Raw genomic sequence first — 25,118 nt, 5'->3', positions numbered from 1 at the left:
GTCAGAAAGAGAAGCAGCATTCGATGACGAGGATGACGACGACGACGATGATGATGATGATAATGATGCCCACTATGGCAATATACAACATAAATATTTTGTTTTACATTTAAGGTTTATAATTTCAAATTAACAAAAGAAACATGTGAACTCTGTGTGCTCATGCTGCATATTGGACACGGCGACGCGACGGCGGGTCACTCTCGCGAGTTTGTTATTTTTATTCCAGGTCAGCTTCGAAAAGCCGAATACATTTTAAACAGCCTCATTGACAACAACGGGCAAACAGGTGCGTGCGCGTGTGCGTGCGTGCATGTGTGTGTTTCGCTACGCCTTTCGATTGACTCTGTTTGCTGAAATGCTCAAGTGATGTTGGACGCTGCCACGGTGTGTTGAGTCGTCATGCACCGGTCTTTGCGAACCAGAGGTCGCATGTTGAATCGATGGGGCAAGTTTCTGAAATCAAACCCCCTCCTTCCCCTCCCTCCCCTCCCTCCCACCATCTCTGACCACTCAGCGGTATGAATGTGTACATCACAGTTAGTTGATCGGCAACCGGTACGTGGTAGAGTAAAGTGAGTTGATTCCCACCTCTTCCGAAGTGCCTGGCCTGCAGTGGATCGGCAAGGGGCTGCGGATGATGATTATTTTTATTATCGTGGACGTCCAGAATAAACTCCTCGTTCGGGATCCAAACATTGCACGCCCTCCTGGCTTTGGCATTCCTCCTGCGCGAAGGCACCGGTGGCATCATCAACCGCATCAGAACATCAACAGGCCGATGCACATACAGACACAAGCCACAGTACGACCGTGGCCATGCAACCCAAACTGTGGCCCATACAATAATTGTTTTTTTTTACCCTTCTATCTGGCAACAAAACTGACACCTTTTTTTACAAGGAGTCATGTTTGCATAGACCACAATACCTGCAGCCATAATGCAAACAAAAAACACAACTCTGATAATATATGCACTATTTTTTACTGGCAAATGAGGTTCCAATGGTGTAAATACTTACCCCGAGCTCTCATACTCTGATGGTGCATTGTCTTTGAGTTTTGCGCCTTTTGGCGTCATCTGGTCCAACCCATGTGAGACTAGGCTCTAAGGAAAGCTGTCTCAGGTGTGGACCAATCAACTTCAAGGACAGTGCATATATTATCAGAGTTGTGTTTTTTTTTTGCATTATGGCTGCAGGTATTGTGGTCTATGCAAACATGACTCCTTGTAAAAAAAGGTGTCAGTTTTGTTGCCAGATAGAAGGGTAAAAAAAAACAATTATCATATTTTTGACTGGCAAATGAGGTTCTAATGGTGTGGCCCATACAGTTGCAAAACTCTCTTCTGAAGCCCTCTATTGGCGAGCAGTCCCCGTCATTGCTATCTAGCTCCTGAGCATATCATCATCTTACGCAAGAATATAATTATTATTCTTGGTTCTTTCGGTAAAGTCACGTAGAAGGGAAACAATAAAAGAATATTATTTTGTTGTTTCCCTTCTACGTGACTTTACCGAAAGAACCAAGAATATGAATCCCTGCAGTTACTAAAGTTTTAAATCAAAATATCATTATTCTTGTTAATTTGTTGATACGCTGTGTTGTGACCACACAGCGGCCTTTATGCTCTATTGCTGTTGCTTATCACCTGGTTTCCCTGAAACTAAGTGTCTCGAGACACGGAGTCTCTCCGTCTTGATGCGGTGGTATTGTCCACAGCTTGTTTCTTCACCCCATCTTAACCCAGCACCGCGTCTGTGTGGCCAGGGACCTGGGTTTACCACAGCGACCAGGACAGGATTTTAGTGCAGTCGGTGTGCATTCAGATCCGGGGACAGATCTTCCAGAAGCTCGGTAAGCCGGAGGGCGCGGAGTTAGCCGCGACGCGTTCACCCACCGCTGAGCGCGACAGCCATCGTGCCTCCGATTAGTCGGATTCAGAGGCTCTGTGAAGCCAGCGTGTCACAGCTTGGTTGCTGCTCGACACAGCGAATGGCCATGGGAGGGAATCTATAATGGCGCTGGGGTGGCAAGATGTTAACTACCTCGCCTGGTATACAGGAGGTCGTGGGTTCGATCCCGACCCTGACACCAGCTGTATATTTGGAGTTTGCATGTTTCTCTCTTTCCCGGTGGTCGCGTGGATTTTCCTCCGGGTCCCCCGGTTTTTCCCTCCACATTTGGCAACATGCGTTTGGAGTATTTAGCTGCGACAAATTCCTACGTGATAAGCCACTTCGTTGAGCTATCATTTGTGATAGCCAGGTCGCTTAATAAAATAGAAGCTATATAGCTTAGTGGGCCTTACCTGGTAAAATAAAAAGTTTGGTTAGTTAAGTATCTGGTTGAGAGTATGCATTTGGTTGATGGTAGAAAAACCTTTCCTAAGTCGAGCTTGCTCACGTGACTGTTTAACCTCTAAGATCTAGATTTTAAGTTTTCGTGACTGCAGGGATCCATACTCTTTGGTTCTTTCGGTAAAGTTACTTAGGTATAAAATAAAATAAATTAAATCACGACGTTTTGATCGCAACACAAGCAACTGTCATCAGGCAGAACCGATACAGCAGTTGTCCAAAGAATATAACCTCTAAGAGTTGTTTTTATTTATTATTATTTTAAGTTTTAACTCAACAATTGCAGGAAAAGCGCTAAAACGGTGTACGCAGTGTCCCTAGTTGTGATCGCGCAATTAATTGTTGTTGTTGTTTTTCTTCAAGGAATGTGGTTGGAGGCAGCAGATCTGTTCCTCCTGTCCATTGTGGGATTTCAGAACTTAGACATTGCTGACAAAAAGGTGAGTCGGATTTGCTCGACATCCACGTACTAAAGCATCGCTACAAGTATTCCCCCGTTGCTCACGAACTTGCCATCCGCGAATCGCATCTGGAACTCTAACACGACTGCATCGTGAGAGAGAGAGAAAGAAAGTGATGCGAGATTGAGTGGTGAGATAAAATGATGAGATAATAGCTTATTTACTTATTTATTTCAAGTAATTCATCTCGTATGCCAAAATCGTTATCTGTGAAATTTGCTATTCGCGAGCATCTCCGGAATGCATCCCTCGTGAATACCGAGGTACGACTGTATGTCCATCGATTACTTTGAAAAATGAATGACTTTACAATTCGTACATTAAACGAATTATCAAGGTAAAGGTGCAGCCCTGCAAGTCCCCGATTGCGCCACTGCTGGCGGGAATGGCCTCCGCTAGAGGGTCCCTCTCGAGGGTGTTTTGGCCTACTGTTCCACACTGGCTAGACATCTTGGAGGATGTGGGGGTACCCACCCTTCACCTCACCAATCGGCTGACTGTGGTGTGCACGCTGATACCGCTGGGTGGACAGAGGGCAGAATGAGGGATGGGAGAAACGCTTCCACTGCCACGCCGGGAGATCGAACTGGCGACCTCTGCATTGCGAGTCCACTCAATGAAAACACACACGCACGTGCAAGGGGGCAACACTCTATCCCAGTACAGATGGAAACAGGTGGCGATTTGTCCACTTCCAGCCAGAGTATGGCACTCGGACGCCCACGTGAAGGGAGTTTCACGACATTTGTGCGATCCGACAACCCTGGTTGCCTCCGTAGTGCTGGACTACAGGCCACGTGCAAAGCTGCCACCGCACCGGCTTGATGCAAAGGCGAGTGATAACAGCCGTAGAGTGACGTTTAATCCGAAATATTTCCGTGCGTTTGTATTCCAGGGGATATCCTCATCGCTGGGGCTTTTGGCGGAAGTTTTGGTTTCCATGAGCGACTCCGACTACGAGAAGTTGAAGGCAAACACCAGAAATGTTCCGGTGAGTATCACAAAGACAAAGATCCCCTGCGTAGCCTTTAACAGACTGTTGAGACGAGGGCTGTTAGCCAGCACCTATGAAGCCCGGCATGCACACGAGGGTATGTTTGGCCAGAACCACGCCCAACCACCTTTGTCTCTCGAGTGGCATTGTTTACACACCGCACCAGGTACTCATTTGAGGCCGAGCCGACCTAGGGGAGGCCCACGACCGGCTCAGATAATTGTCACTGGTGTTGGCCGTGAGTGGGAATCAAACTCGTGTCGCTGGGTTTCTAGTGTAGGGTGCTAACTGCTACACTTCTACTCCCCCATTGTGTATCACATCGGCAAAGATCACTAATTTTTACTTTATCAATAAAGACAAAGATCCCTCGTATAGTCTTAACACACTTTTGGGGAAAGTGCTGTTAGCTAGCAACTATGTAGGCTGGCATGGCACACGAGGGGGTGGGTGGCCAGTACCACACCCAGCCGCCTTTGTCTTCCTAGTGGCGATGTTTACACACCGCACCAGGTACTCATTTGAGCTGTGTCACACACACACACACATGCCCGGGCGTAGCAAACTCCAGTGATTTACGTTCAAGAGCAAACCAATAGACGGCCGTTCAGTCAGCCTTGTCGGCGAGAGCCTCTCAACAGGCCCATTGACGGACGATGGCTCAATGTTCCAGCCATGCACTGCAGCATCAGTGGCAAGTGAGGCCCTCCACACTTGTACGAGGCGTCGTGTAGGTCGATGCAACGTTGAATTAGTACCTGGCATGATGCTGCACTGGGGGAGACAAAGGCGGCCAGGGATGGTGCTCACCGCACCAAATCCTCCTCGTGTGCCGTGCCAGCCTTAATAGGTGCTCGCTAACAGCACTTGTCACAACAGTCCGTTGAGGCTGTACGGGTGATCTTTGTCTTTTGTGTATGCGTGCATGTGCACGTGATATGGGGAGCCGTGGCACAGCGGTTAGCACACTGCACTACAAACCCCGCGACCCGAGTTCAGTTGCCGCTCACCACCAGCAACAGTGGCGAATATTTTAACCGGTCCTGGGTCTCTCCTAGGTCGACTCAGCCTCAAATGAGTACCTTGGTGCATTGTGTAAACATCACCACTGGGGAGAGAAAAAGGCGGCCGGGCGTGGTGTTGGCCATCCACCGCCTCGTGTGCATTGGTGCTACTCGCTAACAGCACCTGCCCCAACTGTCGGAAAGGCCACACGGGGGATCTTTGTTGTAATTTTTGTTTGCGTGTTTTTGTTTGTGTGTGTGACGTGTGTTTTTGTTTGTGTGTGTGTTTTTGTTTGTGTGTATGACGTGTGTTTTTGTTTGTGTGTGTGACGTGTGTTTTTGTTTGTGTGTGTGTTTTTGTTTGTGTGTGTGTGTTTTTGTTTGTGTGTGTGACGTGTGTGTTTTTGTTTGTGTGTGTGCGTGTGTTTTTGTTTGTGTGTGTGACGTGTGTTTTTGTTTGTGTGTGTGTTTTTGTTTGTGTGTATGACGTGTGTTTTGTGTGTGTGTGTGACGTGTGTTTTTGTTTGTGTGTGTTTGTTTGTGTGTGACGTGTGTTTTTGTTTGTGTGTGTGACGTGTGTGTTTTTGTTTGTGTGTGTGCGTGTGTTTTTGTTGTGTGTGTGCGTGTGTTTGTTGTGTGTGTGACGTGTGTTTTTGTTTGTGTGTGTGCGTGTGTTTTGGTTTGTGTGTGTGCGTGTGTTTTTGTTTGTGTGTGTGACGTGTGTTTTTGTTTGTGTGTGTGACGTGTGTTTTGGTTTGTGTTTGTGTGTGTGTTTTTGTTTGTGTGTGTTTTTGTTTGTGTGTGTGCGTGTTTTTGTTTGTGTGTGTGACGTGTGTTTTTGTTTGTGTGTGTTTTTGTTTGTGTGTGTGTTTTTGTTTGTGTGTATGACGTGTGTTTTTGTTTGTGTGTGTGACGTGTGTTTTTGTTTGTGTGTGTGTGTTTTTGTTTGTGTGTGTGTGTTTTTGTTTGTGTGTGTGACGTGTGTTTTTGTTTGTGTGTGTGACGTGTGTTTTTGTTTGTGTGTGTGTGTGTTTTTGTTTGTGTGTGTGACGTGTGTTTTTGTTTGTGTGTGTTTTTGTTTGTGTGACGTGTGTTTTTGTTTGTGTGTGGCGTGTGTTTTTGTTTGTGTGTGTGACGTGTTTTTGTTTGTGTGTGTGCGTGTGTTTTCAGGCTTCCGTGTGGAAGCAACCGCATCGGTTACTGGCGGCGGCCGAAGCGGCGAAGCTGTCGGCCGTGTTTGTGGAATACGTGGCCGGCCTGGTGCTGCTTAACATGGTAAGCGCGTCTCTCCTTCACTCATTCGTTCATTCACTCATGCGTCCAGAGATCCGCCTGTTTATTGAAATCCCTAATCGAGCCAGGCAGCCTCTGCATTCACTTGATCTGCTCTTCATTCACTCATTCAATCAGACTCTCAGCTCGCAATGCAGTCTTTTAATGAGTCATTCTTTTAATTATTAACTTGTTCACTTCACTGCTGGTGGAAGGGCTTCCACCGCAGGGGGCTTCAGAGGGTAGCTTGGCCTACTCTTCCGCTCTGGCCAGACGTCTTGGAATAGGTATACGTACCCTCACTTTACCCCACCACACGTGGCCTGCCCGGTCAGCCACGGTGAGGCGAGATGTCGATTCCGTCGCATGTCATACAGGAGGTCGTGTGTCCGATCCAGACCCAGACGCCTGTATTCTTGGAGTTTGCATGTTCTCCCCGTGGTCGAATTGGATTTATCTCCGGGTCCTCCAGGTTTTCCCTCCACATGTCGAGTCAGCGTGTGTGTGGAGTATTTGGCTGGTGGTGAATTCCCACGCGATAAGCCACGTCGTTGAGATATCATTCGTGATGGCCAGGTCGTTTCTGAAATAGAGCTATGTAGCTCAGTGGGCCTTACCTGGTAAAATAAAAAAAGAGTTTTTTTGCACCGTTTTGTTTACTACGATTACCCATTTCTACTGCTTGGTGGACAGAGTGGATGGTGGTGGGGGTGATGGGTCGAGATTTGAGAAACTCACACAGTCATTTCAACTGCCGCACCGGTGAGATCAAACCGAACGCAGCGATCTTACGCAAGTTGGGCTCGACCCCGACCGTCACGGCCCGCGATGGCTTCCCGGGCCGCACGTAAACGAGCAGCGAAACACATCCACGCCGCCGCTAAACAAACACGTGACAGTCTGACAGCGGACGGCAAATAGATTGCTTCGAGGCGCATCTCAAAAGAATCGATGTCGAACATTGCCGCGCACCGTGTCCGATCCTCGTTTCTATGGGGTTCGTTTTCTTTTTTCCACCCCTTGTGCTCAATCTGGCCGAACCGATCGCTCCCCCCGGCCGGATCGAGTGGGGGGGGGAGGAGTGAGCGCCGGATGTTGGCCTCTCGTTCCGGAGCGACAATGAGCGACAATAAGCGACGGACGGGCGGCAGAAGAAAGAAAAGGCGAATGTCTCGGCCGCCATCGCTCAGCGTTGTCAACGGCGGCAGAGCGGCTCATTATGAGCGGTGCGCGCGTTAGCGGACGGGGCGGGGCGGACAATGCGAGTCAGGTTCGTGACCCCCGCCGGTTCATCATCGCGCTCCGAGCCGTTGGTCAAGTCAGGGACGGAGCGAGCGGGGAGGGGAAATCGATTCGAGAGGGGACGTTGCGTGAGCTCGCGAGAGAGGGAGGTGGTGAGAGGGGGGAGGGCATAACCCGATTCCCATTCGTGCCGCTTTGCGTCGTGGAATGGATCGTTTCTAATTTTGCTTTCATTTCGTTGGTTTTGTTCAGTGGTTTTTTTTCCAACCTTTTTTTTGAGACGGCGCTAAGATAAATAAGACTTCGATGTGAATGACCGATTATTATTTACCGGAAAAAACCCCCTGGACTCTTCATAAACACTCTTCATCAAGACGGTGTAAAAGCATTCGCTAAATAAATCAATCAATACAGCGCATGCACAGGCACATTTGAGCAATTCCACAAACGAATGTTTGATACATTCTTAAGCCACATAACATCGCATATTTACAATCGCATACGAGCAAACATTTATATATACACAAATGCAAAGATCCCCCGTATAGCCTTCACATACTCTTGGGGCAAGTGCTGTGATTGACCACCTATCAAGGCCGGCACAGAAGGGGGTAGGTGGTCAGCACAACGCCCAGCCACCTTTGTCTCCCTTGTGGCAATGTTTACACACCACAGGCTGAGTCGACCTAGGGGACGCCCAGGACCGGTTCAGATAATTTTCTTTGGCGTGGGCCGTGAGCGGGAATCAAACTCATGTTTCTGGATTCGTAGCGCAGTGTGCTAACCACTTCACTACCACTCACCACAAATATATATATATACAAAGATCTCCCCTATAGCCTTAACAGACTGTTGGGGCACGTGCATTTAGCAAGTACGCGAGAGTGGATGGCCAATAACCACACCCGGACACCTTTGTGTCCCCAGTTCTGATGTTTACGTGCAGTGCAAGGTGCTCATTTAAGGCTGAGTCGACCGACCATACAGAACGCACACACAGAAGCACTTGAGTACACTTACAGACTACAACTTAAGAGCATTAGACTTAAGCCTCTCTCTTCACGACAACATTTCCCCATGGCTCTCTCTCGATCAAAATTAAGGCAAAAATAACGGATGGACCTTCACCGATTTCCCACACATGTAACAAATTGCTTTTTTAAAATCACACGCTCATTTTTTTCCCGCGAACAGTATATATCTTTTTTTATATTATGCCATATTAACAGGAGCTTTGCCGCACGAGTGTCATGTGACTGGTAGTTTAACCCTTAAAGCGGATTACGTTGCTGCCTGTTGGCCGTTCTAAATCCTAGGGGCCGCGTCGTCAAGGGCAGCAGTTGGAGGGTTAATGCCAGGCTGGCAGCTCCGTTGAGCGCTGTTGGCTACGCACGATGTGAAAGAAGTTGGGGCTCGATAATTTCGCTGTTCAACGTTGCGGTCCTCAAGGACAGCATCGCTCCTTCTGCTATGCCGTACGAGTAGCCGCGTGCGTTCGCGTGCTGTGTTTTCCCGTTGTGTGCGTGCGTGTATATATATTCGAATCGGAATCTTTATTTATCCTGGAGAAATCCGATGAGCTACAGGTGTCGAGTAGAGGGCACGGGGTCAGAATGGTTACGACAAACAACACAAAAGACGATCGGCGTGGAAAGCTTCGGAAAGTAAATTACTAAAAATAAATACGTAAAATAGATAAAGCATACAAGTTCAAATTGCATAAGTACACCAACTCCCAATCTTGGGCAAGGCAGCAAAACAACAGCAACAACAGTCCCAGACCACACAGTCTCTCAATAAAATTAGACATTAAAATGTAACTATTGATACATGGGTAACGATGAAAGTTACAAATCACATTGGTAAATGCGTTTGTCTCCGGCAGATATTTTGTGAAGGAATATTTGCGTACGTACGTGTGTGGAACTTCTTTTGCACCGTACGTAGCCAACCGTGCTAGTCGGAGGTGCGGGGGAAGGACACCAACGTTGTCAACAGCGTTGTCAACAGCGTTGTTAAAGGAGGAAACAAGGTTGTTCTATAAAGGTCGGTGCTGCAATGGCAAAGCCTTCATCACCCACACAAATCCACTCGGCCTCGAAACGAGCACCCGGTCGCGGTGTGCAAATAACTGCCACCAGGGAAACAAAGGCGGCCGGGCGTATTGCTCGCGACCCCACGGACGGACGCTCCCCACGCTGCCCCCGCGACCGCCGCCGTGGTCCGACGCGCGGCCCAAGCCGAGCTCAACTCAAACCCCCGAACCCTCAAGCCTCCCCCACTCCCCTCCCCACCGCCGCCCCCCGCCGCCCCCTCCTCCCCCCCCATCGAAAGCCGAAGCTCCGTAAATTTTTTATCTTTTTGTCGCGTCGCTTCAAAAGGGAGGCGGCGGTTGACGCGGGCAGTATGCTCCACATTGTGCGCGGAACTTGGCATGAAAAATGAATTGAGGTTTTATTACATGTTGAAACTCCGTGTCCAATGCACGTGCAATAAAACCTCCATTCAGCGTGCCGAGCGCTCTATCCAAGCAAAAAGTTGGTAGAGGGAACAGGCAGCAAAATAAAGGACTCGGGGACAAGGACATCTGCAGGGGTGCTATCCCCATTTTTTTTGTACGGGGGTGGGTGGGTGTGGGGAAGAGGCAGTCAGCAAAGAGAAGAACGAGAGAGAGAGAGAGGGACCTAAGCAACAAAAAAAGACAAAACAATAAAGCCGAGATCGCCGCGGGACAACTCATTATATGCACGACACAGGTACATAAATTTTGCACGTAAAATGCAACTTTGCGCTGAATAGATTTTTCATGATAAGCTGATGAAGGAACTGATTGGGCATGCGCTGTGCCGTTGTGCGATCGCCCCGCTCCCTGCTAGGCTGGAACGCGGTGAATGCTGTTGATTTACCGCGCCCACGGGTTATGCGACGACTCCCAGTGCGTGTGGTGTCTGTGTGTCTGTGCGTCGTCTTTGGGGAGTGGCGGCGCGGCGGTTAGCGCCACGCTGCTCTACGAACCCGGCGGCCCGAGTTCGATTCCCGCTCGCGGACCACCGACACAAGTGACGATTATCTCGGACCGGTCCAGGGCCTCCCCTAGGTCGACTCGGCCTCAAATGAGTAAATAGACAAAGGCGGTCAGGCGTGGTGCTGGCCACCCACCCCCTCGTGTGCCGTGCCGGCCTTCATAGGTGATACTCACTAACAGCACTTGCCCCACCAGCCTGTGTGTTGTGTGGGGAGCGGCAGCGTCGCGGTCAGCGCGCTGTGCTTCAAGAACAAACGCCTCCCGAGTTCGATTCCCGCTCACGGCTGCTGACGTCAGTGGCGAGTATCTGAACTGGTCGTAGGCTTCCCCCGAGGTCCGCTCAGCCTTAAATCAGCACTTGGACATCACCGCTGGGGAGACGATGACGGCCAGGTTGGGGTGCCGGCCACGCCACCTCCTCGTGTGCCGTGCCGGCCTTCGGCCTGGCAAGTGCTTTTCGGCACTTGCCCCAGCAGCCTGTGTAGACTTGGGTATAGCGGCATGACGAGTGGTGGTCCAGTGACTCTCGTGAACACACAGTGCCTCTGTCCCAGTTACTCGCGTTCAACTCCTTGGCCGTGATGCACAACACGAGCGGGCAGTTGGAATCTGAACCTTGTCAGGAATTCCACTAGGTCAACTCAGCCTAAAATAAGTACCTGGTACAGTGTGGTCAATATCAACATTGGGAAGACAAAGGTGGTCCGACCTGCATTGTTCTGGCCCAGCAACCTCCTCGTGCACTGTGCTGGATTTATTCACGCTTTGCTTTCGCGGTACCTTCTACAAGAGCACAAAAGTTATCCGGTTTTGCCAATTTGATAATTTTTTGTTTGAATGAGCGATGTTTATTTGACTCCAATTTGTTGGTAAATCAAAGCGAATACAAAAAAAAATATTACGTAAATAAGCGGAAACCCGTTGTGTGCCTAATTTGGGGTATGCGTTTTATTGTGTGTGTATGGTGTGCGTGTTGTATGCGTCTTGTGTGCGTGTTGTCTGTGTGTTGTATGTGTTTTATTGTGTGTATGGTGTGCGTGTTGTGTGCGTGTTGTGTGCGTCTTGTGTGCGTGTTGTCTGTGTGTTGTATGTGTTTTATTGTGTGTATGGTGTGCGTGTTGTGTCTGTGTGTTGTATTAGTTTTATTGTGTGTGTTGTGCGTGTGTTGTATGTGTTTTATTGTGTGTGTTGTGTGGGGTGTTGTGCGTGTGTTGCGTGCGTGTTGTGTGTGTGTGTTGTATGTGTTTTATTGTGTGTGTTGTGTGAGTGTTGTGCGTGTGTTGTGTGCGTGTTGTGTGTAAACGAGTCCCTTGTTTTCATAATCTATGCAGCCGTCCACTGGTTGCAAGTTGGTCTTAACTAGACAAAAAAAAGCAAAGCTTTTACAAAAGTACAAAACCTTAACTACCTTTGCTACAAGGCAAATTAATCCTTACACCTGATTGGTAATGGTAAAGAGAAAAGCAAACGGCAATACTGCATCTGAAAGAGGAGGATGCTCACTGCTTATGTTTACTCATTCTTGATGATCACTTCGCTTTCAGTTTTGATTTTAAACAAAATTAACTTAAACTGCTTCTCTTCTGCTGGCTTCACTGCCTACAGTGACACAGCACTGCTTCCCAGCTAAAATCAGAATTCCCGACTTGCATAGATCAACAAATGTGTGCGTACGTATGTATGTACGTTCGACTTCTTTCGCACAGTACAGAGCCAACTGTGGGGAGCGGTAGCGCATCAGTTAGCGTCGCTGTGCTTTGAGTTCACTTCCCGCTCACGGTCACCAACACCAGTGACGAATGAATGAACCAGTCCAGTACCGCGCCCCAGCATCCTACACAGAGTCGTGGCTCTTCGCTAATCCCTGCGGCTGCCTGTCCGTCTGCCTGTGAACCTGCAGAACCGCTGCGGCACCTGCCTGCTCTCCTACAGCCAGCTCCCGCGCGTGCCCGACGACGCTCGGCGAGCCCGCGCCGCCGACGCCGCCGCCGCCTTTGAAGTGTGCCTCCTGACGCGACGCGGCAGGGGGGCGGTCACGGGCCGAACGCCGCTGCACGCCTTTATTTACGCCGCGTTTAACCTCTCCGTGGCGCGCCGCCTCGCCCGCCCGCCCGGCCTCCCCGCGGGGGGCCGGGTCAGCGCGGGGTTAAGCGCCCACGCGTGCGCGCGGCTCCTGCGCTTGCTGGGCACGGCCGAGGCCGCCGCGCGCCCGGGAAGACGGGGCCCGGCCGCCGCGGACACGGCCGCCGCCGCCTCCAGCACGGGAGCGGCGGAGGGAGAGATTGACCGGGTGGTTCTGGAGCTGCTGGAAGAGGCGGACGCCGGGAGCGAGAACCGCACGGAGGATCCCGATTCCTTCGTGCCCGATCGCTACAAGGACGCGGAGGCTTACGAGGTCCTCGGGAGGACGCAGGAGTTCGCCGCGGCTTTGCGAGCGAAGGCCTCCTCCCTGTTCCGGGCGCCGGAGCAGGGCGAGGAATTCCGCAGGCCGAGCGACGCGCGAGACGGCGGCGCGGCGGCTCTGTGCATCACGACGGCGACGACGGAGGCGTGCGGGACGGGCGACGCGGACGAGCGGGGCTGCGCGAAAAAGCCCATCGCGTCGCTCGTGGGATACGCGGCACGCGACGCCCGGTCCGGCAGCGACGGCGGGAGCAGCGGACGGTCGTCGTGCGGTGAGGGTATCTCCGGCGTCTCCGGCGCCAGCAAGTCGCGGAGCCAGAGCTCCACCGGATCCTGGGGGGTGGTGCAAAAGTCCGGGAAGCAGTGGAGCCTCGAGTCCCTTCCCGAGCACCGGCCGGCGGCACCCTCACTCGCTGCCAGCGACAGCAGCGGCTCGTTTGTGTTCGTCGAGACGGGCGGCGGAGACGCCGGCGCTGATGCCGGTGCCGGGCAACCATCGTCGTCGGCATCGTCATCGGCGGCGGCGGTGAAGGAAGTGACGGAGATGGTGGAGGGCCTTCGCGTGTCTCCGGAAGGCTGGGCGTCCTCCGCTGAGGTCGTCGACGCTGCGCTTGCCACGGCTGGCTCGGAGGAGCCGGAACAAGCGTCGGTCGCCCCCGGTGGAGGTGCGGCGGGAGAAGCCGCGGGGCGTGACCGCCGCGAGATGGCCGCAGCGGACCCGGACGGCACCGTGGACCCCGACCTGGCCACGGAAGACGCCTTCGTTGTCGACGTGTTGGCTCGCGACGGAGCGGGGCGACAGGCTCCACCGAAGTCCGCAGCGGCCGCGGCCGCCACCGTCGACGCCGAAGCCCCCACAGGCGGACGACGGAGATCCGGTCGCCGCGCCACGACCCCAGCGAGGCTCCGCGCCCGGTGAGCTGGGGGGCCGAGGGTCGAGCACGAGGGACGTCGACCCGCCGACGGGGGACGTGCCGAGCACCGCGGACGGCAATCGCCGTCTCCCGCCCCCTCCGCCGTCTCCCGCCTCGTCGGAGAGGAGCGGCTCGTTCGGCCTGCTGGATCTGGACGCAGAGACGAACGAAGGCGACGGTTCGAACCTCCCGCCACCGCCGCCGTTGTCTCGCGGCCGCCCGGCGGCCCCTGCCGGTGGCGCGTCCGCGCCGGACGACGAGCCGCTCCCGGGCGCTGCCACGGACGTCGACGTGGACCTCCCGACGGCAGAAGACGAAGCGGTCGCGCCGAGGGGAGCGGAAGCCCGGCATCGCGCGTCGCCGGCCGCGGCTTCCGACAGGAGCTCGTCGTTCGAGGTGGTGAAGAGCGACGCGAGCACTGACCCGCCGACGGAGGGGCCCGGGGGCCGCGGCGGCGGCTCTGCCGAGCCATCGGGCGGCTCCTTCGAAGGGTTGCCCCCGGGGGACGCTCTGAGCGCGGTCGGCTCCACCGCGAGGAGGGCCGCGTTCAGAGCGTCGAGGGCGTTCGGCGACAAGCCGGGGCGCTCCGGGAGCTCCGGGAGCTACGGGAGCTCCGGGAGCTCGAGCTCGTTCGAGACGGTCGACTATTCCTTCGTCGACGATGGTCAAGGCCGGTCGATGCTGCCCGAGGAGGCGGCCGGGGCGGAGGGCGAGCTGTCGCCCATGGACATGACCACGGCCGAGCTGAAGAAGATGTTGGAAGGGAAAGGCCCGATGCCTCTGGTCGAGGAGAACACGGTTCATTGTGAGATTTGGATTGCTTTTTATTTTGACAAAAAAAAAATTCGTCTACGTTTATATCGGGACAAGTGTAGTTTAGTGGATGGGACCGATTTTTTTTTTATCAATTGGCTCCTCCAAAGTTTTGGAGCCCAGTAAGATGAAAGTTTGCCTTGTAAAGTTTATATGTGTAGAGGGATGCCGGATCCAAACATGAAATCAGACTTTATAAAATATATATATTGGGGCTCCAAAATGATTAGTTGTTTTGTTGACATATCTGGAGGCTTCGAAGGGTGCTGAATCCAAATACAGGCATACCCCGTTTAGTGTGGGGGATGCGTGCCTGCAAACGAGAGTGCTCGGTGAATCGGTGTTCTACGGGGTCATTATAGCATAGGCCCGATGGAGATGTGTTCCCGACATCGTAATTTATCACCTACGACCAACACATTAGGGATTCATTGAGTTATTGGAACAATAGTACAGATGATAAACATGATTTATAAATACTGTTAATGGTACGAAATTTTGAAATAATTAAAAACAGTGTTCTCACCAATGCGAACTTGGCAGCGCTGGGAGACAAGATGGGGGTTACAGCTTGTGCCTGGTGGTGCAGTCCAATCTGTGACTAGGCACCCCCTGCTTTTAGAGGAAAGCGCTCAATGGCGGAAAGCGAACGCCGCGCCAACTCGAGTATGATAACGCTCGCTCATTGGCTGAGGGCGGACAGCGTAAAAGGGCGCTAATACTGTAAGTATTTGGATGAGAGCGAACACCGCGTTAATTCAAGTACGGCTTTCCATCCTCATTATTTTTACAAACTCTCCATCACATATACTGCATATTTTTTTTTATTTTAAATAAAAATGTGCCCGAAAACAAACCGCTCCAGAACGAATCAGCGTTGTACTGGGTAGCGCTAAACGGGGTAAGCGTGTTTTCAAATATTCCAGTTTTTCAAGGGGTGTTTTATTGGAAAGTTGCGAGGCCAACGCTGATATAAAGTACGTTTGTAGAAATGCGCCACTCGTACATTCGGTATATACATATGTGTATACACACGCATCCTGCACGCTCACTGTGGTGTTTGCTCTGCTGTCGCTGCGTGGGGTGCAGTGGCGATGGTGCTGACGTACAACCGGTCGGCGGACCGCTGGGCGGGCCACCGCACCCTGCTGCACATCGGGGCCCGGCTGCAGCTGCCTGCCAACGTGCGAGGGCAGCAGCGCGATGCATTCTGGGTGCAGTACCTCCACCAGGAGCAGGCCTTGGCCCGGTGAGGGTCTCCACTTGCTCGCCCGTGTCCTTTCCCCACGCTAACCCCCCCTCCCCTTTCCTTTCATCTCTGCCAAGCCATTTTTTTTATTTTTTACCTACGTGACTTTACCGAAAAAACCTAAGAGTAGCTGCTCCTCAAGTAATGATGATGATAAAATAATAATAATTGTTGAAGAAAAAAGTGGGGCCTCGACACGATTCGCACCTCCGATTGCCACGGTTGGCTACGTACGGTGTGACAGAAGTAAGACACACGTACGTACGTCTTTAGACACGCCACTGCGGGTGGAAAGGCCTCCAGCAGAGGTCACTGGTTTCATTTGATTCACAAAAGAGTGGTGCGGGTTTTTGTTAAATCTCTCGCGCTCCGTGGGGTAAAATGTGGGTACTTTCACCTCTACCAAGAACGTGTGACCACCGTGGAAGAAGAGGCCAAGGTACCCTGGAGAGGTGCCTCTCTAGAGCCCCCTCTGGTGGAGGCCCCTTTCTTCCAGCAGTGGCGTGAGCAAGCAATTGCAGTGCTGCCCCTTTAACTCCTCACATTGTGTTACCGCTGTCCCCTGACGGGACGCCACGGTGGCGAGATGTTAACTACTTCGCCTGGTGTACAGCAGGTCGTGGGTCCAATCCCGACTGACGCCTGCTGAATATTTGGAGTTGGCGCGTCTCTCTCCCTGTGGTCGTGTGGATTTTTCTCCGGGTCCTCCGGTTTTTCCATCCACAATTAGAATCAACATTGGTTTAGAGTATTTGGCTGCTATAAATCCCCCACGTGATAAGCCCACTTAGTTAAGCTATCATTTGTTGGCCAGGTCGCTCCCTGAAAAAGAGCTATACAGCTCAGTGGGCCTTACCTAGTAAAATACAAAATAGTTTACATGAATAGTTTAGACCGAGATGGTGCGTCGCGGCGTTGTGACGATGGGGTGCGACGCTATCCCCCCCACTCCCGCTACCCTGCCCCCCCCCTGTCCTCCACCCCCCCCCCCCGCGCCACCGTGCGACAGCTACGTGGGGAAGTGCTACAAGCGCGAGCGGGAGGCGCGCTACTACGTGGACAACGTGGTGCGGCAGGCGACGGCGCAGCACTACGTCACCGAGTTCAATCAGCGGCTTTTCAAGAAGAAACACCCCACCCAGATCTACTACATGCCCGCCACCCTGTTGCTGGTTTGCGTGGGCACGCACGCACACACGCACGCACGCGCACGCTGATCGCAGCTAGGCACCGCGCCGATCCGCCGAGCCGTTGATACGAAAATATTTTAATTGTTATAAAACTAAACAGTTTTTTATTTTACCAGGTAAGGCCCACTGAGCTATAGAGCGGTTTTTCAGAAGCGACCTGGCCGTAACAAATGATAGCTTAACGAAGTGGGCTTATCACGTGGGATTTCATAGCAGCAAAATGCTCTAAACGCATGTTGATTTTAAATGTGGAAGGAAAAACCCGAGGACCCGGAGAAAAATCCACGCGACCACGTGGAGAGAGACACGCGCAAACTCCAAATGTACAGGCGTCAGGCTGGGGATGGAACCCACGACCCCCTGTATACCAGGCGAGGCAGTTAACATCTCGCCACCGCAGCACCCCTTGTTACTTTTTAGACACGCCCGACCCTCTTTTGGCAAAGTCACGTAGATAGAAAATAATAAAATAAAAACAACAACAAAATGAATAAACAAAAACTCAGAATTAGTTTTTGGGTTCTTCTGCTGCCACCTTCTGCTGCTGCTATAAAAATTATTCTGCGAAAACTCAGTCCGATTTTCCCAATCAGCGTAACAAAGCGTTGCCAAAACCTAACGGCTTTGCTCCCTCCGCGTCCCTCCCAAACCCCCGGCAGATGTTGGATGACAGTGGACGTGTGCGAGCCTGCATGAACGCGGAGCCCTACATGGAGGGTTCTTTCGCCAAAATAACAAACAACTCGGAGGTGTACAAGAGAAACGTCCCCGCGGCGCCGTACGCCATCGCCTTCAGCCACTTCACCTACGACCTGTCCAAGGGATCGGAGATCATCGTTGACCTGCAGGGTAAGCGGAGCGAACGCTCATCAAATCCCGCCTCGATTTTTTTTTGTTTTACCATCGTCATCTAAATTTTGCACGGGTGACATTGGTGGCTGTGCACGCCGCCTGTAATCCAACGCTGCGGAGGTGAGGGTTGGCGGATCGCACAGATGTTGTGAGACTCTATACCCGTGGGTGTCGAACAGCCGCATTCCCTGACTGGGCAGGAGAAGGCGGCGCAGACGAAACATGGATTCGACCTGTTCCGTCTGTACGGGGTAGAGTGTTTCCCCCTCGCACACGTGGCTTCTCTGCGGGTGTTCCAGTTTCCTCCCGCGTGTAAACACTTGTTCGTTTGTGCACGGCTCCAGTGGCTACCCAATATCGGAAGGAAGAGCATTTCAGAATTGGAATTGGAATTAAACGCATTCCGGAGTGGACGTTCACTGAGGAGATGGAACGTTGAAATCAGTTTCTTGTGCAGATGCTAGGCGGATAACTGCATTGGAGGACGTGAGAGGTGGGCGGCAGTTTGGGGAGACCTTCATCCAGCAGTGGATTGATCATGACTGCCGATGCTGATGGCCATGCTATTTTAGAGATGTCATATGGGCGCAAATATGTCTCTCTTCAGTTTGTGGTCTAATTTGAGGCTGTGTGGGTTATGACGTGCGGCGTGGTGATGTCCTGCACTGCATGCTCGCTGCTTACAGTGCTTGCCCCAAAAGTATGTTGAGGCTATACAGGGGATCTTTGTCATTGTGTGGTGATGTCACATTAACTCTGAGGCATGATAGAAAGACAAATGCAATGGTCGCAATGGAGCCTTCTGCCATCTAGGAATCAGCTGAGTTGCGTGTGTTATTGTTACTGCTCGTGTTTCCATCCAGTACGCACCTTTCCCTCTGATGGCTTTCCCATCATTTAAATATAAACTGATAGGATCGGTTCAATAGCAGATGGGCCCAGACATAAAATGTTACTTAGTGGTAGGATCTGATGTGGAAAGACTTGAACTATACGCTCGTCGTGATATCTGCAATAAAAGTAAATTATGTAGTCAAGTTATCAGGCGTCGTGCTGGCGAAGCTGGAACGTTTGCGCCTCGCAGCAAGAAGGGCCTGGGTTCGATCAGAATCAGAATATTGATTGATACTGCGGGAGTCCGATGAGCTATGGAGATCTTTTTCACAGATGTCCGGTAGATGGTCTACGCTCGATCTGGGTCCCTTTCTGTGTAGAGACTGCACGATCACCCCCCCCCCCTGTTTAAAACGCAGTTTCTCCTGGTTTTCCAGTTTACTCCCGTAAATGAAAAAAATTATCGCGAAATAAAAAAAATGTATAATGTAATTGGCTGTGGCTAAACATCCCAAAATGGTGCAAAAATTATCCACAAATCGAATCGGGAGTACATGAAACAACCTGGTCTCCTCCGGCATAAATCTGTGAGCAAGCTTCCAGGAAGGAGTCTTGAGACTCAGCGAGGCCTTTGCGGGTAAACAAGCGACACAATCATTAATTAGAATAATAATTATTATGCTCGCATATAATTAACTTCTATTAGCCACATGCGGTAACTGGTGTTGTTGCTCTGAGACCCAGGAGATCAGTTGTCGCCGTTCGTTCGCCGCGTTGATGGCGCTGGTCGTGATGCCTCGCTTAACAGAGTGCGCCGCGTGAAGGCTGCCATCTTCCACGCCACGGTAGCTGGCACCGCAACCTTCTTAAATATTTGCCACCTTCAGTGGTATCAAATGTTCCTCTGGCCCACGGAATGTAACGCGTACGCCTGCCTTGGTCAAGCGCTCGTGAGGAGGAGACCTTCTCTGGCACAGACCAATCGGCTTCAAGGACAGTGCTCACATCGTCAAAGCGATATTCTGTTTGCGTTCGTTCGCGACAAGCATGCGTGGCTGAGCAAGCGTGATGCCTTGTAATCGGTGTCTACTCAGTGTTTGAACATCCTAACACCTCATTTTTGATGGCAGGTAAATAGGGGTAAAGCCCAGTTTTTTGTGTCGTGTTTCCCTCCACGTTCAGAAACATACGTTTAGAGTATTTGGCCGTGAAACATTTCCACTTGATAAGCCACTTCGTTGAGCTACGATTTGTGGCCAGGTCGCTTTTGAAAAAAAATCTGTATAGCTCAGTGGGACTTCCCTGGTAAAATATTTTTTTTTTTTATAGTTTAGTGCTTAATATTGTGTGTGCGTGTGTGTTGCAGGCTGGACCACGATGGATGGCACGGGCCTCATGTATCTGACCGATCCTCTCGTCCACTCTTGGTTCAAAGATTTGAATGATTCGGTGGACTATGGCCAGAGAGGGTTCCACAAATTCTGGGACAAGCAGCACGCAGAGTGCAACCACATCTGTCACGACCTGGACTTAAAGAGACCACCGCCAGGGCAATACACCATGAACTCATGAACGAAATTCACCGGACATATTGCAACGATGTGTCGAGAATTTTCGCGAATCTTCGTGGAGATTTGATTCAAGCATCGATCTGGGTTTTGTTTCTGTTTTGTCTTTGCTCTGGCGGTGAATGCAGAGACCCTAGTGGCTGCAGGGTTTACTTTAGACCAGTTTACGTAAACCAGCTACGTAAAATATAACATCGCGTATCCACCGTGAACCAATTCACCTCCCGCGCCCAGTGCAGTATCTGTGCACTTTGGTGTAACCGTCATTTTCTCTAGATGTTCATATATCCGGCCGTGTCACACGCTGTTAACGTGACATCCTCAACCACACGTATATCCACTCGGCTATAATTCACGGTGAAGCATCTTCCCACGTTAGGAGCGGTTTTGCAATTTGTCCAGTCACCTGGTTACACGTGGTGTGTAACTGTCATTTCGTAAAGATGTTGACATGCCCGACATATTTCACATGCTTGTCTGCATGTATATATGTTTAACTTCATTCGCACCGTACGTAGCCAAACGTGCTAATCGGAGGTCTGGGAGAAAGACAACAAATACACGAAAAAGCAGTTTCTGAAGAAATGTAGTTTTCGATCTAGATTTAAAAGTGCATAGCTCCAGCGGCTTCCGAATATCAGAAGAGCGTTCCAGACGGCCGCAGAAGCGCACCTGAAAGCACGCGATGCCAGTGACCATCTTTGTTCGATGGCGAGCCAAGGATGACCTGGAGTTCGCGTGATGATGGTTTATGCTCCTTGACGAAATCATCAAGATGTTGTGGTTCATTTGTTTGTGCAACCTCATAACCCCCCATACCTCAGTTCCCAGCGGGTCAGATATGTGACGTATTGGACTGCACAGATGGGGTAACGAGTTCCATGAGGTGAGCGTGTGCAAGTGCCTTGGACTAAGGCGCATTATTAATTATAATGCTTTCATTTTACATAGCGCCATTCATGCCAACAGCATCCCAAAACGCTGTACATTAATTATTTTTAAGGACCAAATCCCATATATGCGGTAGACTTTGCACGGCGCGAAATAGGCCCAGCACAAAAAGACAATGATCCCCCGTATGGCCTTTAGCAGACTGTTGGGGCAAGTGCTGTTAGCGAGCACCTATGAAGACCGGACCGGTAGACGAGGAGGTGGGTGGCCAGCACCACGCCGGACCGCCTTTGTCTCCCTAGTGGCGATGTTTACACACCGCACCAGGTACTCATTTGAGGCTGAGTCGACCTCGTCACTGGTGTTGGCCGTGAGCGGGAATCAAACCCGGGTCGCCAGGTTCGTAGTGCAGCGTGCTAACCGCTACACCACTGCTCCCCACACACACACACGTACATACCAAGCAAATAAAAACCCTACTACTAAGCAAAATCAATTAAGTTAAGAAATGCCACAAAAACAAAAAGCTCAAACGACTAAAATGTTATCAAAACAAAGTCCGATATAAGATAACACGAGAAGTCCTTGCAATGCCTCTTGTTTCTCTCCCGAGTGTGTCAACATTTCTAAATCGACCTCTTCTTTCTCCGCAAGATGATGGACACGCGTTTCCGTAACCAGTGACGTGCAGGTCGTTTTTAATTTCAACTCCATCGTGTTAATGCGGGCAACTTCATTGGAGAACCCGGCGTATCCATATTGTGCAGGGTGGAGTTGTGGTGGGGCGGGGGGGGGACACGACGAAGCCGCGTTCGAGTTGCGCTGCAGTGGATGTGGACACATGCACGCGCCATTGACACTAAACGTTGTTGGGAATCGTTACGGGGGGGGCGTTGTTACGAGAAGCATTTCTGCGGTGGGCTGGTCATCAAGACTTAAAGGTTTGGGCTTGAGAAACAAGTCATCGCGGGGGGGGGGGGGTGGAGGGGTATGGGATTGGTGCCTTTCACTGTGGGCATCGGCTTCGTTTACAAGTCGGCGTTTCGTCTCGGGCAAATCGTTGGCGTCAAACGATTACACGCAATGCACGATGCACTTGCTTGCTGCGGGCGTTATTTACAAGTCCGATTCGTATTTCTTATCGGGGGGGTGGGGTGGGGAATTTTTCTACCTCGGCGATTGCTGTTAGGTCACGGCGGCTCTTTGCAATGCGGCGTGTTATATCGGTTTATGTTCACGGGATTTTTTTGCGCTCTGTTTGACTGGCGTGGTGAAGTATGGTCGAACAAGCCACGTGACCAACATTGCGTGTTTGTGTGGGGGGGGGGGGGGCTTCATCCCAGCAGTGGATTTCTAAGAGTCTGCATGTGATTTATTGTTTTGTTATGATGATGATGATTTCAATAAAAGTTTCCACTTTGAATTCCAAGTTGTGTCATAGTGGTCTCATTTGCTGTGAGGTTACCGATTGGTTATGAAGTCGCCTTCATAACCAATCCATAACCCCACCTAAAATACAGGCTCAGGTGTTAACTCAGACCCAGCGTGGGTGAGGTATGGTCAAATATAGTGATGAACAAGACAAAGATCCCCCATGTAGTCTGAACACGCTTTTGGGCAAGAAGGCCGCCACGCGACACGATGGGGCGGGCGGGTGGCATCACGCCTCTTCGTCTCCCCAGCGGCGATGTTTACTACACACCGCACCAGCTACTCATTTGAGGCTGAGTCGACCTAGGGGAGGCCCAGGAGCGGTCCAGATAATCGTCACTGGTAGTGGCCGTGAGCGGGAATCGAACTCTGGACGTCGGGTTCGTAGCACAGCGCGCGAACCACCACGCCACCACAAAGACAAAGATTCCCCGTAATGTATTAACAGACTGTTGGGGCAAGTGCTGTTAGCGAGCACCTATGAAGGCCGGCACGGCACACGAGGGGGTGGGTGGCCAGCACCACGCCCGGCCGCCTTTGTCTCCCCAGTGGCGATGTTTACACATCGCACCAGGTACTCGTTTAATGCTAAGTCGACCTAGGGGAGGCCCATGACCGGTCCAGATAATCGTCACCGGTGGTGGCCGTGAGCGGGAATCGAACTCGGGTCGGCGGGTTCGTAGCGCAGCGCGCCGCTACGCGACCGCTCCCTTCACAGAAGTAGCCACACGATTCCTACAACCATAACCCATCTCCAAACGATCACAGCAACGTCGCATTGCGGTGCAATTCTTTTTTCCCCCTCTGGACAAAACGCCCAAGGGAGGTGGAATGTCTCAGCTCGGGGAGTCTTCCTCTTCTTCTGTCGTACTGCCGATGATGGAGACGGCGGAAGAACCACGACAAGATCACATTGAGGTCGCCAAGACAGCGTCGGGAGTGTATCGTCGCTGTGATGTGTCTCCTCTCCGAATGTTTGTGAATCGGGGCATTGCGTCGTCGTCGTTACATCGTTGTTGTTGTTGTCAGGGTCTCTTCGGGATGACCCACAGTCGCACCACCACCACCACTACTACTACTAGAAAGTTGTTGTTTTCTGTTAGTTTCAATTTGTGTAATCAGTTTATCCGCATCTGCTGCTGCTGTTGCCATGGCGTAGCTGTTTTTGCGTGATGCGACTTGTAGGGTGGACAGTTGGAGCCTCGGTGGAGGAGCGAATCGCAGGGAGGGCGATCTCATGCGCTGGCACCGGGAGTGACTTTAGGAAGGGGTGGAAAAAAACAAGGAAGGATCTGCGTGAGCCTCCCATCCACTCCACCCCACCCACCCCCGCTTGTCCGAGCCCCCCCCCACCCCCCGAGTGATCAATGCCCTCCGCACGGCCTGAATGTTAATTGCTCGTTGTGTCCGCGGCGGCCTCGCTGGGTGGGTCGCGCGCACGCTATGGAGACGCCTCCACAGCTCCAAAAAATGCGAGGGGCGAGCATGGTGTCAATCAGGAGGCCGCGAGACCGCAGGGTTCGCACGCCGGTGCGAGCCCAGCCCAGCCGAGGAGGCGAGGAACGCGGAGCTGGCTAAGTGGGGATGGGGGGGCACGTGCGTAAAAGGTGCACACACACACGCGCGCGCGGTGTACTTACTTGTGGCAACAGCCACCCTCGGTGTTGGTCGTCTCGTCGTGCACACTCGCTCAACAACGCGTTCGCTCAACAACGCGCTCACTCATTAACCCGCTCACTCGGCCACTTACTCATCCACTCGCCACACTGCAGGTCACAGCGATACACTCACTCAAATACTCACTCACCCACTCACCACACTGCAGGTCTCAACAACCCATTCACTCACCCACTCATCATACCGCAGGTCTCAACAACCCACTCACCACACTGCACGTCCCAACAACAACGCACTCGCTCAACAACGCGCTCACTCACTCACTCATTAACCCGCTCACGCGGCCACTCACTCATCCACTCGCCACACTGCAGGTCACAACGATACACTCACTCAAATACTCACTCACCCACTAACCACACTGCAGGTCTCAACAACCCACTCACTCACCCACTCACCACACTGCAGGTCACAACGATACACTCGCTCAACAACTCACTCACCACGCTGTCGGTCTCAACAACCCACTCACTCACTCACCCACTCATCTACTCACCACACCGCAGGTCACAACGACACACTCAAATGCTCACTCACCCACTCATCATACCGCAGGCCCCAACACTTCCCACTCACCTCGTCTCTATTTTGTTTTACCCGGGTTATCATAATAAATCAGCTTTGCTCAGCCACCTGCGTTAAAACGAACGCACGGTGGGGGAGCGGTGGTGGTGCGGTTAGCGCGCCGAATGTTGACTACGCGTGGACTAAAGTGTGTGTGTGTGCCCTTTGTGGGCGTGTTGTGTGTATGTTGAACTTCTATCGCACCGTACGTAGCAAACCGTGCTAATCAGAGGTGTATGCATACGTGTGAACGCGTGTCTGCATATGTGTGTGCATTGAAGGTGCGCGTGTGTGTGTCTGAATCGTAGTGTTTAGCGCGCTGCGCTACAAACCCGGCCACCCGAGTTCGATTTCCGCTCACGGCCAACACCAGT

The 25,118-nt window shown here is 51.8% G+C and overlaps 1 protein-coding gene across 1 annotated transcript in view; it reads left to right on the top strand.

Moving 5' to 3' along the window:
- ALPK1 (alpha kinase 1) overlaps positions 1–21,856 on the top strand; it is a 75,799-nt gene extending 53,943 nt beyond the window's left edge. Inside the window, 11 exon segments of the mRNA XM_061571475.1 lie at positions 230–289; positions 1,771–1,857; positions 2,724–2,800; positions 3,717–3,812; positions 5,990–6,094; positions 12,259–13,620; positions 13,622–14,480; positions 15,578–15,737; positions 16,747–16,909; positions 17,587–17,776; positions 19,980–21,856. Coding sequence (XP_061427459.1) covers positions 230–289; positions 1,771–1,857; positions 2,724–2,800; positions 3,717–3,812; positions 5,990–6,094; positions 12,259–13,620; positions 13,622–14,480; positions 15,578–15,737; positions 16,747–16,909; positions 17,587–17,776; positions 19,980–20,185 — 3,365 coding nt within the window. The 3' untranslated portion in view covers positions 20,186–21,856.
- The last annotated feature ends 3,262 nt before the right edge of the window (positions 21,857–25,118 follow it).

This window comes from Lethenteron reissneri, chromosome 47, assembly GCF_015708825.2.
Source record: "Lethenteron reissneri isolate LAM-NWPU_2019-01 chromosome 47, ASM1570882v1, whole genome shotgun sequence".
In the NCBI taxonomy this organism is placed as follows: domain Eukaryota; kingdom Metazoa; phylum Chordata; class Hyperoartia; order Petromyzontiformes; family Petromyzontidae; genus Lethenteron; species Lethenteron reissneri.
The sequence above is the reverse complement of the archived record's forward strand: the minus strand, read 5'-3'. Positions and strand labels throughout refer to the sequence as shown.